Source organism: Tiliqua scincoides, chromosome 14, assembly GCF_035046505.1.
Source record: "Tiliqua scincoides isolate rTilSci1 chromosome 14, rTilSci1.hap2, whole genome shotgun sequence".
In the NCBI taxonomy this organism is placed as follows: Eukaryota; Metazoa; Chordata; class Lepidosauria; order Squamata; family Scincidae; genus Tiliqua; species Tiliqua scincoides.
Window position 1 is genome coordinate 14,207,106 of NC_089834.1, and position 17,552 is coordinate 14,224,657.

At 47.4% G+C, this 17,552-nt stretch overlaps 1 protein-coding gene across 1 annotated transcript; it reads right to left on the bottom strand.

Annotated features, from left to right (window-relative positions):
* Nucleotides 1–420: 420 nt before the first annotated feature.
* On the bottom strand, nt 421–14,290 carry TMEM120B (transmembrane protein 120B). Its single transcript, XM_066609577.1, has 12 exons — nt 13,984–14,290; nt 10,531–10,649; nt 8,603–8,719; nt 7,796–7,855; nt 7,535–7,630; nt 6,098–6,187; nt 5,313–5,378; nt 4,251–4,312; nt 3,244–3,336; nt 2,320–2,384; nt 1,518–1,586; nt 421–1,262 (listed from the first exon to the last, which is right to left on the bottom strand). Exons 1-12 carry the CDS (start codon nt 14,050–14,052, stop codon nt 1,155–1,157), a joined length of 1,014 nt encoding a protein of 337 aa, XP_066465674.1. The 5' UTR covers nt 14,053–14,290; the 3' UTR covers nt 421–1,154.
* Between the last annotated feature and the right edge of the window lie 3,262 nt (nt 14,291–17,552).

Sequence of the window (17,552 nt, forward strand, 5' to 3'; positions counted from 1 at the left end):
GCATCACACACTTAGGGCAGGGAAGACCAGTGTCAGTGCTCATCCCTGACACCATCTTTAAAGGGCTATATAGAGGGACTTAACATGCAACCTGAAGAAGACCTCCTGGTCGGAATTGGAAGTGCCTTCCAGCTGCATTGGGGAGGTCTTCTCAAATGCGGGGAGGTCACGTTTGGCCTTCTCCATGCCTCAGAAGGCACTTCTGGTGTGCCAGCACACACATCCCCACGGATTTCACTACCTGTGGAATTCAGTATCTGGGGGGGGGGGTCCTGGAGTGGATTCCCCACAGATACCAAGGACCCACTGTATATGGTTTGAAACTTATCGCAAGTCATGCAAAAGAAAAAACACACAACAAAAAGTAACTGAACTGAGGCAGTTCTTTATTTGCCGGCTTCTCTTCTCTTCTCCCCCCCCCCCATGACTCAAACAAATTGTTTCACTTACAGAGCTCCATCCATTTAACCTGCATGCCAACAAAGTTAAATGACAACTCATGACATCTTCCATTGGATTTCAAGAGCTTTCTAGGCTTCTTCTATTCCAGCTAGACTAGTTTACAAAAAAAAAAAAGTTACATTGAACAGACATTTTCTTCCACAGGCTGCTTAAATGTTTTCCACCGATTGCAAGTAATGAACAGTCATTATGGCTCCAGCTCTAAACACACACACAGGTCTTGCACAGCCCCTTTTAGTTTTGAGGGAGAAGCCAAAGAGACACAGTGCTCAATGATTGGTCCCAAACAATTGCACAACCACCAGGCTTGAAACACCTGCAATGCCAGAGATGACCTTTAAATCAAAGCTTCCTTTATTACAGAGTAATTTAATGTCCAATTTTTTTCTCCTGATACTCTGTCTTTTGCTAGTAGAGACTGGCCTTTTTCTGTGATCCAGCCGAGACCAGAGGGGTTTTGGATTAAGTTTATTATAAATAATTAGGCTATCAGCCAAAGAGAACAGCACTTGCAGAGTCAGTAGAGGAAGACTTAGTAGCATAAATGTGAATGGAATTTCCTCCATGGTTTGCTTACTGTAGGCCCAGCAGAGGTTAAGCCAGAGGACTGTCTCAAAAATGAGTCTAATTGCAGAGGAGGAAAAAGGAATCCAGACCGTGGGTCCTAGCGTCCATTTGCACAGTCTGCTTTTTCAGAACTTCTTCGCTTTGTTCTTCTGAAGTTTGGCATGCACTACTTTCAGGGTTGTGAGGAAGTTCCCAAGGAAGAGCACCAGAAATGTGAGGGCAAGTACAAAAACCTGGAGAGGACAAGGAAAACCAAACATATGCAGCTGGACACAGTTTAGATAGTGACATGTTTTGGTGAAGGAAAAACAAATACTGGAGAAATATCGAGGAACATCTACCTTGTGTCTAACTGGGGGACCCACTGCACTTCATGAGCAGTGGACTTCTTATATTTGTCTTCTGTTAATTTACCCCATTGATATTAAGCAAATTCAGGTCAACCTCCCACCATTTACTGGGACGAAGAGGGATCTCTGAAATCTTACCTGCCATTCTTTACATTCCTCATGTCTAGACAGTTCAAAAAGTGTGATGGCATTGTAGAGTTGCCAGAACTTCAAAGAAAAAAAAACACAGAAGAGAGTGAGATTTAAGAACACAGAACTTTAGAGTACAAAGCAAGAACTTTTTAAATATAATACAAGAAGTTCACGCCAATACTTAAAGTGGAAGCTGCAGGACACTGAGGACAGCTAAGGGCTTAAGGATCACATAACAGCTGCCTTTTGTACTTGGCAAAATGAATTTGTATTATATCCAGCACAAGAGGACTGCACTTACAACAGAATGCTTAATTCTCTGGGAAGGAAGGGCTGGCATTCCTACTGCTGGGATGCCCCTCCTCCTGGGAGGCAGGATCAGAACCTCAATGAATGGATACTCCTCCCACGTTGGGGGGGGCGTCCATTCCGGTCCCCAGTTCCGTTCCTGCCTTCTAGGAGTAAGGACGGACCTCTGTTGTGCTCTTGCCTCAGTCGTGCCTGAGTCTAAGCAACATGTCTGTGGTATGAGGACACTCCCCCAAGCTCATGCTCCCTTCACTCCCAAAGTCTGCCTGGCCCTCCAAGCCTTCTTGACCACTCTGGAACTCTACTTCAGCCTGTTTTGCTAACAAACCTCCACTTCTGGCCCACTTGGAGGGTCAGCCAGCTCCCCGACTGTGATGGCCTAGAGCCTGAGCCAAAGGGGCATGTTTCTGCAATGACAGCCAGCAGCACTGTCAGAATCATTGGCTTTTCCACATCCTGTGCCCCAAATGTTTATAAACCTAGGGGAACCCCAACTTACATGCCCAAAGAACAAAAAAGGAAGCAGGAAAGTCAGGCCTCGCCACATCCAAGACTGAAATCCCTCTGCGGAAAGTTCAAGATGCCAAGCATTAGCTAAGTGTCAGTACATGCAACAGAAATCAATGCAGAACATCCCTCCAGCTCCCCCATTGTCTTCTTGTGTCAAATGTTAGATTGTTCTTGTGTTCTTATGTTATGTTCTTATTGTAAGGTCCTTGGGCCAGGGATCTATCCTCTTGTATCACCTGAAGTGCCGTGAACACTGATGGCACTATGATAATTTTCAGGAAGGAACACCCCAGAACAGGGGTGCCCAAACCCCGGCCCTGGGGCCACATGTGGCCCTCGAGGCCTCTCAATGCGGCCCTGAGGGAGCCCCCAGTCTCCAATGAGCCTCTGGCCCTCTGGAGTTTTGTTGGAGCCCGCACTGGCCCGACACAACTGCTCTCAGCATGAAGACAACTGTTTGACCTCTCACGTGAGCTGTAGGATGAGGGCTTCCTCCACTGCATGCTGTTTCACATCTGTGATGCAGTAGCAGCAGCAAAGGAAAGGCCAGCCTTGCTTTGTGCAAGACCTTGTATAGGTCTTGAGCTATTGCAAGACCTTCATTCATTCATATAAGTTCATCTTTAATATATTCATTTATGTAAACTTACGTAAATTTATTCAAATTTCAAATGTAAATTAATTCTTTTTTTCCCCAGCCCCTGACATAGTGTCAGAGAGATGATGTGGCCCTCCTGCCAAAAACTTTGGACACCCCTGCCCCAGAATAACAGTACCCTAAAACTGGAATGTAATACAGGCTTTCCCCCCCCCCCCAAATAAAATATTCAGACGGAATAGATCTTTCTCCTTGATCTTTCCTGAATTGAGATGTCTGCTCCAAGTTTTCATTTCCACATTAAGGGAAACTCACCCACTGTGAGATCTAAGTGATTTCTTTCTCCTAATGCACGGAGTCTATACAGGCAGCCACTTTGATAGTAATATTGTAGAAACTGGACACAACCTAGAGGAAATAAGGAAGACAGTATTCCACCTCACTGGACTACAGTTGTCCATACAATGTCACATGTTTCACAATTAAGAACAGTACAAACCACAAGAAGAGAACAGTCTTGCCATCTTACAAGCTCCTAGCTGTACAGCATTGGGAAGCTAGAGCTTAGGCAGCCATCACTGAAAAGGCTTGTTTTAACACTGGCCATCTGCTTAACTGACAGCAGGACTACCCAGGATTCTCACTGAAGGTGCTCAAAACTTCTGGTCTCAGACATAAATCCTTGGACCAAACTGTAAAGAGCTTTAAAAGGTACACTTTGAAACTAAGCCCAACACAGACAGATGACTAGCACAGTTCTAATAAAAACTAGTGTTATACTTTCTCTGCAGTTAATGCTAGAATTTCATCCAGCGATCATGTTCTGAACTAGTTGGCATTTCCAAGCTATCTTCAAGGGCAGCCCCACGTGAAGCACATTATTGTGCTCCAGTAACCTCTCAGCCGGACTATGAACTTCTGTGTTGAAATGCCTCTCAAATTTTCATCACAATACGTCATGTCTGGAGACACTCACACAAGTTGATATTGCTCTTTTACCTCAAGATAGATGGAAAGAGAACATCACCACATTTTCTTTCCCCCTTGCCTCACTTCACTCCGAAAACCCCATCAGAATCTTCTGGTGGCTGATTGGGCCACCAAGTTTCACAAAGTATAATTACCTTTTTTTTCCTGGGAGAGTATCAGTGTTTGACAGTGAGTATTTACATAAGATAAATGGCCCTTCTTCTCAATTCCCTGAAAATGCAAAACTGCTGTCCCTAAATGACAAGGCAGCCTGGAGCATGCAAAGCGTTTTTCCATCCATGACACAGGCAGAAGGTTCCCGTGTTCAACATAAAACTTAAAAGTATACTCACTCTGAAAAATTGAGAATGCTAAAAACTGGTTGCGGAACATTTGGTACATCAGACCATCTGGCCTGGGAGAGGAGGGAGGAAGAGAGACAAACAAAATGTAGTGAGGTTTTAATATACACGTGAGGGCACACACAGGCCCAGTTCAGATGTAACAAACCATGGGTTGCTGTAGCATGCAGAAGAAGGGACCAGATTCAGGCTGATGTTTTGTCCATCTATAAGAAACAGGTGCATTTTTCACACACCAACCAGTTAGAGCCATTTTGTACCTGTCTCAAGTTAGTGAGCCTTGGGGTTCTTGTAAAAACAAGCAAACAAAAAGCCCAGCAGACTTGAGGTGAGCCTGCCCCAGTCCAAGAGGAGCTCCAGTATTCTGAATGCCTAGTTCAGACTCTTCAGTCCATGTTTACTCAGGAACAAGCCCTACCAAGTTCAATATAGAACATAAGAACAGGCCTGCTGGATCAGGTCAAAGGTCCATCTCGTCCAGCTTCCTGTATCTCACAGTGCCCACCAAATGCTTCAGGGAGCACAAAAGACCACAAGATACTTGCATCTAGCATTCTGAGATAGCATTCTATTTACCCTCGGATGGAGTTTTCCTCCAGAATCTGTCCAATCCCCTTTTAAAGGCACTTAGGCCAGATGCAATCACCATATCCTGTGGCAAAGAGTTCCATTACAAGCTAGGTAAATAAATATTTTCTTTTATCTGTTCTAACTCTCCCAACACTCAATTTCAGAAGATGTCCCCTAGTGTTTCCCTTGTGTGACAGGGAAAAGAGCATCCCTCTACCCATCCCCTGAATAATCTTGTACGTCTCAATCATGTGCCCCTCCCAGGCACCTCTTTTCTAGACTGAAGAGCCTCAAACACTGCAGCCTTTCCTCACAAGGGAGGTGCCCCAGTAATCATTTTGGTCGCTCTCTTCTGCACCTTTCCTAGTTCCGCTATGTCCTTTATGAGATCTGGCAACCAGAACTGTAACTGAAAGTAAGACCTGGAGTATTGTGTAATGAGCATAGGATTTCAACCTTCAGCTGTAAAATGGAGGAACTTACCACGTTAGCATGACACCAGATAGAAATGTGGAGACGTAATGATGAGACACCCACCAACCCTTAATCCTGAAAAGAAAAGGGGACACATTTAGAGTTAGTTCATTATGACGGTTCCCCCCCCCCCATACAGTCAAGCCAGATGTACACCCAAATCAGGGCTCCTTGGCAAGTGTACCTATATAAGTATATTTGAAAATTACTGTTTGCTGCATCTGAAGTGGTCCTTTGAAATGACAGATTTTTATGATTTTTCTGCTCTCCTAGAGGGCAAACATTTTCCAAAGTGCAAAGAGAAAAAATATATATTCTTATAATCCTGGTTAAAGCCAAAGTCTTTCTAGATGAGTGCCTGGTGGCACCTCAAAGATCAATGGATTTGCAGACCAGACTCACTCAGCCAGATTCATGAATGATAAGGATGTCACAGTTCAGAATGTTTCACATATGTTCTAGTCTATGAAATCTTATGCCACATGAATCTATTAGATCTTTAAGGTGCCACATGTCTTTTGTTGTATTTAAAAATAAAACATCTGCAGAACTAGAGGTAGCACAAAAGTTTTAACAGCTACCATCTTCTGTGGAAAGCATCATTCAACAACGGTGCTCAACTGCACTACGCAATTTGCTATAGAATTCTAACCACAGAAACTGTGGTTCACCAGGTCCTCAGGCACAAAACCTTTCATACACTGTGGCATCCTGCCAGCTCTCGTAGCAGAGTTGTGGGACAAACATTGCATACAAGGACACAGTAGTGCTCTGCGTATCTTGAGGACTAGTACCTTGATCCATTGCTGATGAGGATACTTTCCCTTATTGTCAGTGTGCAATAGTACCAAACTAAGAGGAAATTGAACACTTCATCTGTTACCCTGCAAAAGGAAAAGTAGTTTTTTTGTATGCATATTTTTTTTCTCCAAAGAACAGATGATTAAATCTTGCAAAAACTCTTGCTCCCAACCTCAGAATAATACATGTTGGAATTAAAGGTGTGACAGTTCCCAAGCAGATAGGCAAGTTTGTGACTCTGCTGTTAATGCTTCTCTAGCACATGCACCTCTTCAGAAAGCAACACATCATCCAATTTGCAAAGGCATCTCAGAGCTAATTCAGTGAAGGGATTCCATTAGATCTAGATAAATCCAATCAACTGGAAAAGCAATACCGGCTGCAGGGTATGTCAAAGACCTGGGAAAGTTCTTTTCTGCTATACACCTTGCTGTATATCAAACACTATAAAACACAGTGATGGGCAAACTCCTGCCAGCTCAATCTGGAAACTGAGTTTCCCCCAGCCCAATCAGAATCCATTGCACTCTTGATGACATCCCTGGGAATGAAACAATCTGAATGCCTCCCACCAAGAAACACTGGCAGCTCTGAGGTGCAAATCAAGAACTGGGGTGCCACAGAAAAGCTACATTTCCCAAGATCCCTGGGGTTTGGAATGCTGCAGGTATCACAGCAGGAGATACAAGCACTCCTAGGCTAAGTTGGAGTAGAATTTGGGAGGCAGAGGTAAGTGAGGCTTCTGCTAGTAATTTACTTACTGACAGTAATTACTGGCCACTGTATGAGACCAGTAATTAAGAACTTTGAAAATTACAGTTCTGTAGCAATGTTGTCAATCTGTTTTCTGGGGAACTGAAAACCTGTCAGGGTTCCTCAAGAAGATCAGAAATGGCATATTTTCCTAAAGGCAACTTGCCTACAAAAACAAATCTTCCCCCGAAATATGTAGCTGTGGGAGACTTGGGTGGCCCCGAAGAATTCAGTGTGCCCCCTCAAGCCCTCTACAACATGCTGAAAGGGTCAAGCAGACCAGTTCCATGATGGTAAGAAATTTGAAAAGCACTGCTATGTTCACTTCATAAACAGCTCCCACAAAATCATGCTTTTTGTTCTCACCAATGGAGCCAGAATCTGTTCATTTCAAACCCACTATATTGGAAAAAACCGAAGGACTGATTTCTCCTGCCTAAACCATTTCTCCAAATGGCATTTCAGAGGCATTTCTCCAAATGCCGTTGCCATTTGAATCTAGCTCTATATTGCTATTTACTCTTTCCATTTCATTTGTATGTTTTTCTTGGGGTTTTTATCTTATTTTTCTGCGAGCACCTTTGGAAACCAGGATTTTTTAAAATGGAGGTAGAGTTTGAATGCAAGAAATGAAGTGAAATAGACATTTGGATGAGCAGATGCCGTTGTGGCCTTACCGGTAATGAAGAACAAATCGGCAAGCAACTGCTCCAAGTAGTAAGATTATAGTCAAGTACAGTTTGAATTTTTCATATTCGTCTTTGTAGGCAAACCTGGAAAAGAGGATGCATTTAGGACAAGCCCCACAGCTGCCTGGCTTTAGAGTCAAGGCTGATCAGCCCAGGCTGAAAGGCTACATCAACACCCCTCCCTCGTCCTCATCATCAGCCTCTCCCAATTCCACCCTCGCAACACACAGAAGCACAAACACAACTTACTTGGCCTGATTACTTAGTAGGGTTACATTCACATTTCCAAGCACCAGATTTAAGTACAAACTGAAAAGAAAACAGCAGAATAGATCAGATCATGCACATGGTTGCTCTCTTCCCACTGGGGTTTTGTCCTATACATAAAACAAGCGTTAAAAATTTAAAAAGCAACTGCCTCTGCAATGATGCATGCACGCAAAAATATTTGTTGGAGCACAGTATGGACTGCATTCATGATCAAGGATTGTCCACATGAACCTTTTTGGAAACTGTATATTCCATCTTTAAATTAAAAGCTGCAAGTTAAACAGACTTACTCCAAATTACATACTTGTTCATCAGCCTTGTCTGGAAAAGTTACTAACCTGCTTTCCAGGATTTCAGAGAAGGAGCTTTTCCAGTCCTACCTGGATGTGCTGCACAGGAAGGGCTCTACCACTGAGCTGCTGCCACACCCCTTACCAAGCACCTGCTTGAGCAAAAGTTCTGGTAACATCAAAGACTTTTCTCCCCTGGGACTCTTGGAAGAATCGCCTTCCTTAATTGTACCCTGGGCACAACGTTTCACTGTGATTAAAGATGGAAACTATGTGCACATGCGATACCCAGCCTGTGCTCAGCTTCAGGGCCTCGCACACTCTGGCACACATGCTAAAAGGGCAGCAGGCCCCAGGGAGTGTGCAGAGTGGATTCCAATAACAAAGCACCATGCACTTATCTCAATGGTCCTCCCTCTGGGAGATGTGCACTGCTGCAAGCAACCCTGGGCCAGGTTTGTGCCTGAAAGAGCAACTTGATATGAGGAAGGCGTACCCGTTCTTCTTTGGCAAGTAGGCCTCCATGTCAAAGAAAACATTCTGCCGGTCCTTGATCTGGCTGTTGATTTGCTGAATGAGTTCCGATTCTTCCCGACTGCAGTCACGTTTGCATCTCCAGGGTCGGATGCGGAGCAAGGAAGAGAGAAAACCCAGAAGACAAACACGTGCTTAACTAGCAAGGGGGAACTTGTCTCCAGCACTAGCCCAAGACCCAATGCCTGAGGCAGCTGGCCAAACGCAGCACCCTCCCTGCTTCAACATCTTGTCACACACAATGCCAGCCACAACCACTGCTCCTTCTGCTCCCTGGATTTTAAAAGGAAGAGGATGTGTGGAGGGGAGGAGAGTGGGGGGCTAGAGTGGCAAATGCTCTAGCCCACCACTTGCATTTCTTCCCTGCTTCCTCTTTTGTCCCCTTCCCTCCTGCCTTTCCCAGTCTAGGGAGCAGGAGGAAGAGCAGAGAAGGCAGGTGGGGAAGGTGCTCAGCCGACTTCATGAATGGGGTGGCTCTGCTCATCCAGATCAAGACTTGAACAGATTCCAACTGCTCAGCCTGCCTGCCCCCCTCCCACCCACTTACCCTGGTCTCCTTGATCCTCACCAGGACCTACTTTTTGGAGTGAGTGGCTAAAGGGCAACATCAAATGGTGGGCAGGGAGGTCCAGAGACAAGGGCAGGAAAAAGCTGCCTGAATAATCCAGACACCAAATGAAAACCATATCCTTTTGGCTCCTGAACCTAGACTTTCCAAGTGATCTTACTGCAGACAGGTCTTTTGCAAGCAGCTGAGAGAGTCTCTTCAGGCAGGATAGACGTTTTTAGACAGAATCTAACATCAAGAAAGGACGGTGGAAAACAAGCCACCCTGTGTTAATTTTTCCCTTATATCCATTTAGTTCAAGGTGACATGCCAATGCAACATTCAACACTCCAAGCTAAGGGTGACACCAAGATTTTAGCCCTCCTGATCCCCAAGACACATCTGTAATGCGACAGCAGACCCAAGGAGGAAGCCGGCTCCCCTCCATCAGGACCCCTGACCCCAATTCTGAGCTGCTGACATGGGAGATGGAAGGTAATCTCCATCTCAAAAAGGAGATTGGGCTGGGGCACCTTCCTTATGAGGAAAGGCTACGCCGTTTGGGCCTCTTCAGCCTAGAAAAGAGGCGCCTCAGGGGGGACATGATTGAGACATACAAAATTATGCAGGGGATGGACAGAGTGGATAGGGAGATGCTCTTTACACTCTCACATAACACCAGAACCAGGGGACATCCACTAAAATTGAGTGTTGGGAGAGTTAGAACAGACAAAAGAAAATATTTCTTTACTCAGCGTGTGGTTGGTCTGTGGAACTCCTTGCCACAGGATGTGGTGATGGCAACTGGCCTGGACGCCTTTAAAAGGGGATTGGACAAGTTTCTGGAGGAAAAATCCATTACGGGGTACAAGCCATGATGTGTATGCGCAACCTCCTGATTTTAGAAATGGGCTATGTCAGAATGCCAGATGCAAGGGAGGGCACCAGGATGAGGTCTCTTGTTATCTGGCATGCTCCCTGGGGCATTTGGTGGGCCGCTGTGAGATACAGGAAGCTGGGCTAGATGGGCCTATGGCCTGATCCAGTGGGGCTGTTCTTATGTTCTTAGCTACAATTCCCAGAATGCCTTGCAGGTCTCTTGTTATCTGGTGTGCTCCCTGGGGCATTTGGTGGGCCGCTGTGAGATACAGGAAGCTGGACTAGATGGGCCTGTGGCATGATCCAGTGGGGATGTTCTTATGTAATGGGCAGCGCCACAGATGAGACCAGCTCTTCTCTCCCGCCTCAAAGCAGGAAGGAGGTTCTGGCTAGGTCTGCTCCCGAAAGAAAGCAGACCCCCACTGCTGGGTGCCTCACAGCCAACCGCGAGGATACGCAGTTACCTTTGAAAGCCATACTGCAGTTCTTTGAGCCCCCTCTTTTGCTTCTGTATCGAGCTGCTGCAGGCAGTTTGCAAACTGTTCAGTTCCTCTAGCTTCTGTTTGTAGATTTTGTGAGTTTCCTACAACAACAATGACAACATTTCAATGTGTTTGGAAACTGCATTCAGCTCCTACAGATAGATGTGGAAGTTGGGGCAGCGGATAACTTCCAGATTAGACCCCAAGAAAAAGACAGAAGCCCACCTCCTGAGAAACCAGAAGGTTGATCACCTGTGCACTTCACTGAATTACCTACCCCCAAAACATTCTGAAGATGATACTCATCAAACATCATGTGCGCTGCCCCACGGGCTTACTTATTAAGCTATTAAATCCCACCATTCCATGGGAGCCCCAAAGCTGCTCATAGAACAGAATAACCAACTTTAAAACATTAACAGCAATATAAAAATAGCCACAAGAATAAGACTTTTCTTTAATAAAAACCAGCACATACAAGCAAAAGAAGTTTACAGGAACAAAAGTCAATCAAGTTGAAAACTCTCCGGGCTTTAGTCACTACATAGCACAGCTGATGTTCAGCAGCACTGAAGCTAGACAGGCCTCACAGAGGAGGACATTTCTGCATGCCACAGTCAATAAAGTTCCATCTCATGTTCCCTCCCCACCTGTCAGATTTCAGACACCCAGGGTGGGTTGGGGGTGGGGGAATACAGCCAACAGGCTCATGTGAATCTGGTCCTTGGCAGACCATCAGAACCCAGATATACCCCGTCATGCACCGAATCCTTGTTCTGTATTCCATCAGTGAGGGAGACTCAGCAAGGCCGTGCTAGATGCAAAGTGTTCTCTGTGATGGGCCATGCGCTCCCTGGAGAGGAACATATTCCTCTCCCACACACTATCATTTCCAAGGGGGCACTGCTGGGGGTGGGCTGTGCTTCCATCTCTTCTTCTGATGCTGCCAATTTTGTCTTGAGCTGTGGCAAGTATTTCTTAACATGTCATTGTTTTAAGCAGTGGTGAGGCCCCACTGCCGAAGGCTCTGGTGCAACCCTGCATTTGCTGCCTCCCGATGGCATGCTGGGTGTTACCACTAGGGCTGAGGGTTCAGGGGTCAGCGTAGCCATGATCAAAGAGGATACAAGCGTCCAAAAACTGGGAAGTCCTACTGCGCATCCAGTAAGCGGCTTTCCCTGTTCGTATGGCAGCCCACCTGACCCCATTGCAAAGCCCCTAATCCCACATTTCATTCACCATCTGTCTTTAGGGAACAGCTGGCCCAACTGCAGCTCAAATACAACTTTGCTTCAAGGTGCAAAATGCTTAAGGAAACAAATAGATAAGGAAGAGACATCCCATACCACTAGGAGAGATAAACAATTTCTTTTTTAAATCTCCGTATTCAATGCACTCTGAAAGAAGAGTAACCAGTAACCCATTTTTCTATGGGAGATAAGTGCTGTGATTGTAATCAAGAGGGCAAGAATCTCTAGGGCCATTCTCAGGGCATCCAGCCATCATCTCATCTGCTGTGAGGAACAGGTGAAAGATGCAGGCACACAAGGAACATAGATGACTCATTTGTTTGCGAGAATCCTGTTTGGCTGAGAAAGCACACCAAAAGCCACCCAAAACTCTGCAAGTGTCTCTCTCACCCGTAAAGCTGTGCTCTATGAAGAGAACACATGCTCTGTCAAAACATGGAGAAGGTCCTAAGTTGGGAACCATCACAGCCTGGAACCCTGGAGCTCCACTCCCCACCAGTGGAGACCCTGAGCTGGATGGAGCAGTGGTCCGGGTGCATGAGACAGATTCACATGCTTGGAATGCTAGCATCACTGACTCCTCCATCTGTGGGAGGGGGGCGCTACCAAATGGTTAGAGCTCTTCCACAGGAGATAGAAAGTCAGTACACAACACAGGCTAAGATTTGGCATCCCCCCCCCCCACAATGCCACCAGCATGGAAGCACTCCAGGGGAACATCTATTCAAGATGTATTCAAGATGCACAAGATCTGTACTTGCTCCATTGAAGTGAATGGATACTGCGCAAGAAGGTGCTGGCAAAAGCTTATATTAAAATGTCAGAAATAAGTTACTTAAGAAATAAACTGAATTAAACATTAACTCGATCTTTATCTCATGCCTCTGCAATCAGCAGTTTTTATTGTTTGCACTTCCAAGAGAAAAGAAAACCAATTTGCAGATAAAACAGAAAGGGGGGGGGGAACTTATGCCACATGGCTAAGAACAAATCTGCACCCCACTCTGGTTCTCTTGTTGCCCAAGATTAACACTTGCACACCAAAGGCGAACAAGGCAAAGGGCCGATTTACAAATCTGGTGCTTGAAACAAACACATATTCTGTATCAGTGGAATCAGTGGCCGGCCTGCCCCTCACATAAAGCTTAATTTTGCAACATGCACCAACTTAGATGTTTGTGCCCATTTGTGACATTTTGCAAGGGGCACACAACACTCCTGACCCCCTGGTCACAAAGACATCAGTTGTGCAGCACAAAAGTCACCCTATCAGTTCTTGCTTTGCAAGCGAAAAGACTTGGCAGGGAAGGAGGCTAAAGACCAAAGAGACACAACTGGTGACCTCAGAGAAGGTCCCCATGTGAGATGAAGGGCTCACAAGAGGTCATACCATGTCTGCAGCTCACATTCACCATTAACTTCTAAGAACTCCGTGTTTTTGTTCTCTTGGGTTTGAACTTTGATCAGCCTGTCAAAAACCAAGACTGGTCCACGCACAGAAAGGTCCATTCATCTCTCCAGCAAAACCATCACTTGTGGGATGTCGAACATGGCAGGAAGGAGTTCCAAGCCCACAAGTGATGGGTGCCAATGCCCCAGGGCTGAGACGATGACAGCCTCCTGGTTAAGACACTGTTTTGCTCCTCCTCCAAACCCCCCCCCCCAGCAAGGCCTGCTGACCTCCTTTGCTTCCAGGAAAGGACCCCCCCCCCAAAAAAAGCACCACCACTGCGAGCTGCAGTGTTCAAGGCAGAGAGAAGGGCCAGGTTGAAGGGGAGCCTCCGATGCTCTGCCCCACAGATAGCAGCGCAGCCCCCAGGTGCTCAGAGGGGCCTGGACAGAATCCCTCTCCCAGGAGCTCTCGGACTGCGACACTGCAGAGCATCCTGGGCTGGGGGGGGGGGAAGAGACACCTCTCAGCTTGCAAGGTGCTGATGCTGCCAAGGCCGCCTTTGCACCCCAGGCTCCACCCCAGCAACAGCTGCTCCCCCCCAATGCAGGCTGAGCATCCAGCTGTTCCAGGCGATCAAACTTGCTGCGGGGGGGGAGGAGCGAGGCCGCCCACCCACCTGGGACTTCCTGCCAGGTGAAGGTGCCAGGCCGGGGGGGGGCGCCTGCGTCCTGTCCAGAGGATGAGCAGGGGGGGCAGCAGGCAGCACTACCCCCCCCCCGCAGAGACCCCTACCTGCAGCTGCTGAAATTCCTCCTCCAGCTCCTTCCACTCGCTCTTGCATTTCTCCAGGGGCAGCAGCATGGCGCAAAGGGGGGGGGGCGACTCTGCTGCTGCTGCAGCTCCTCGAGCCCCCAGCTGGTCCTGGGGCCACGTGCACAGCTCACGTCACCAGCCCCCGCCTGCACTCCTGGACTGGGGCTGGCAACACCTCCTGCCTGCCTCTTTCCTTCACAGCATCCTCTCCTCCAACATTCCCTTACGGGGGCTTAATGGTTAACGCCTGTCAGTCAGTCCGCCAGAGCTGCTGCTGCTGCTGCTGCAGTTGACCTCCTGGGCACTGTCCCCTCCCCCCTGATCACCGCCTCCTGCACTGATACAGTTGCTCCCTCTGATACATTCCAGGGGCGGCTGCGCACGCGCGCCCTCCTGCTCGTGCCATCGCCTCCTCCTCCTCCCATTGGACGAGACGGGCGCCTTGCCCGGGCCTCGTCCCCGCCCACTAGCCCCCCCGCCTGCTCTCCGTGTTAACCCTTTGTTGACCTTTCGCCTCCTGTCCTGGAAAGTTGCAAGGCAGCGCTTGGGTGCGCTCCCTTGCAACGCCTGGTGGAAGGTTTCCTGTGTGCCTGGCACTCTTTCCTGGGAGTAAGCCCCACTCACCACCATGGGACTTCCTTCTGAGTAGACCGCATAGGCTTGTGCCCTTTGCCTCCTTGCTGGCCCTGCTCTGCCCCCTGAAAGCCTCCTCTCTTCTTCCCTGCAAAGCCTTTTCCTACAGAGCCACCCCAATATTATGCCGGTCTACTCAGAAGTAAGCCCCATCAAAGTCAGTGGGGCTTACTCTCTGGGAAGTGTGGGTAGGACAGCCCAGTCCTGTCCTCACTTTCCTGGGAGTCAGCCCCATTGACACTAATAAGAACATAAGAACAGCCCCACTGGATCAGGCCATAGGCCCATCCAGCTTCCCATATCTCACAGCGGCTCACCAAATGCCTCAGGGAGCACACAAAACCACAAGAGACCTGCATGCCCTCCCTTGCATCTGACACAGCCCATTTCTAAAATCAGGAGGTTGCGCATACACATCATGGCTTGTACCCCGTAATGGATTTTTCCTCCAGAAACTTGTCTAATCCCCTTTTAAAGGCGTCCAGGCCAGATGCCATCACCACAGCCTGCGGCAAGGAGTTCCACAGACCAACCACATGCCGAGTAAAGAAACATTTTCTCTTGTCTGTTCTAACTCTCCCAACACTCAATTTTAGTGGATGTCCCCTAGTTCTGGTGTTATGTGAGAGTGTAAAGAGCATCTCCCTATCCACTCTGTCCATCCCTTGCATACTTTTGTATGTCTCAATCATGTCCCCCCTCAGGCGCCTCTTTTCTAGGCTGAAGAGGCCCAAATGCTGTAGCCTTTCCTCATAAGGAAGGTGCCCCAACCCAGTAATCATCTTAGTCGCTCTCTTTTGCACCTTTTCCATTTCCACTATATCCTTTTTGAGATGCGGCGACCAGGACTGGACACAATAATCCAGGTGTGGCCTTCCCATCGATTTGTACAATGGTATTATAATATTAGCCGTTTTGTTCTCAATACCTTTTCTAATGACCCCAAGCATAGAATTGGCCTTCTTCACTGCTGCCGCACATTGGGTCAGCACTTTCAATGACCTGTCCACCACCACCCCAAGATCTCTCTTCTGATCTGTCACAGATTAGACATTTGCTCCAGACATTGCTGTCACAGATAGATATTTGCTATCCTCCAATCCTCTGGCACCGTGGTCGTTTTGAGGGACAAGTTGCATATTTTAGTCAAGAGATCAGCAACTTCATTCTTCAATTCCTTAATAACTCTTGGGTGGAGGTCATCAGGGCCTGGTGACTTATTGATCTTTAATTTATCAATGAGGTCTGAAACATCTTCTCTTTTAACCTCTGACTTAATTCCTCTATCTGACTTAATAACCTGATAACCTGATAACCTCTATCTGACTTAATTTTTAATAATGGGACTTATTTCTGGGTAGACATGCACACCCTGGCACTGTTTGTACATGTAAGCCAGGGGTGCCCAAACCTGGCCCGGGGGTCACTTGTGGTCCTCTGGGGCTCCCAATCGGCAGGGAGCCCCCAGTCTCCAATGAGCCTCTGGCCCTTTGGAGACTTGCTGGAGCCCATGCTGGCCCAAAGCAACTGCTCTCAGCATGAGGACGACTGTTGACTGTTCAGCCTCTCACCTGAGCTGTGGGATGAGGGCTCCCTCCACTACTTGCTGTTTCATGTCTGATATGCAGCAGTGGCAGTGAAGGAAAGGATGGCCTTGCTTTGTGCAAGGCCTTTTATAGGCCTTGAGCTACTGCAAGACCTGCATTCATTCATATAAGTTCCACCTCTAACGAATTCGTTTATGTAAATTTATTCAAATTTTAAATGTAAATTAATTCTTTTTTTTCCTGGCCCCCGACACAGTGTCAGAGAGATGATGTGGCCCTCCTATCAAAATGTTTGCCCCCTTTCTCCTTCCCCTCCCTCTGTTGTCTTCCTTGTGCCTGGATCTAGATTGTAAGCTCCTTGGGCCGGGGACTTGTCTTTTCATTCCTGGTAAAGCACCATGCACATGGCTGGCACTACACAGAGAAATAATAACTATATATCAGCATGAACACAGATGGCTCCATAGTAATTTTTTTTTAATGATTCAACCAGAGATGTAGCACTGTGTACAGTATTTGTTGTTCTTTTTCCTGACCACCAGGTGGCGGTGCCAAACAAAGTTTCACACCTTTTATTCTGGAGGTGTTATGCTCTGAACAATGATAGTCAATGGGGTTTACTCCCAGGTAAGTGTGGATAGAATTGCAGTCTTTGGGGATGTTTGGGGAATTTGCTTTTGTTGCATGGGAGCTGTTAAACATTTTCCTGCTCAATGATGTTACTTCTGGCCATGTATTGGCAACCTTCAGTCTCGAAAGACTATGGTATCGCGCTCTGAAAGGTGGTTCTGGCACAGCGTCTAGTGTGGCTGAAAAGGCCAATCCGGGAGTGACAATCCTTCCACACCAGGAGCAAGTGCAGTCTGTCCCTGGTCTGTCTCCCTGGCTCTGGGCCTTCCTTCTTTGCCTCTTTGCCTCAGACTGTTGGCCAAGTGTCTCTTCAAACTGGGAAAGGCCATGCTGCACAGCCTGCCTCCAAGCAGGCCGCTCAGAGGCCAGGGTTTCCCACTTGTTGAGGTCCATTCCTAAGGCCTTCAGATCCCTCTTGCAGATGTCCTTGTATCGCAGCTGTGGTCTACCTGTAGGGCGCTTTCCTTGCACGAGTTCTCCATAGAGGAGATCCTTTGGGATCCGGCCATCATCCATTCTCACAACATGACCGAGTCAACGCAGGCGTCTCTGTCTCAGCAGTGCATACATGCTAGGGATTCCAGCACATTCCAGGACTGTGTTGTTAGGAACTTTGTCCTGCCAGGTGATGCCAAGAATGCGTCGGAGGCAGCGCATGTGGAAAGCGTTCAGTTTCCTCTCCTGTTGTGAGTGAAGAGTCCACGACTCGCTGCAGTACAGAAGTGTACTCAGGACGCA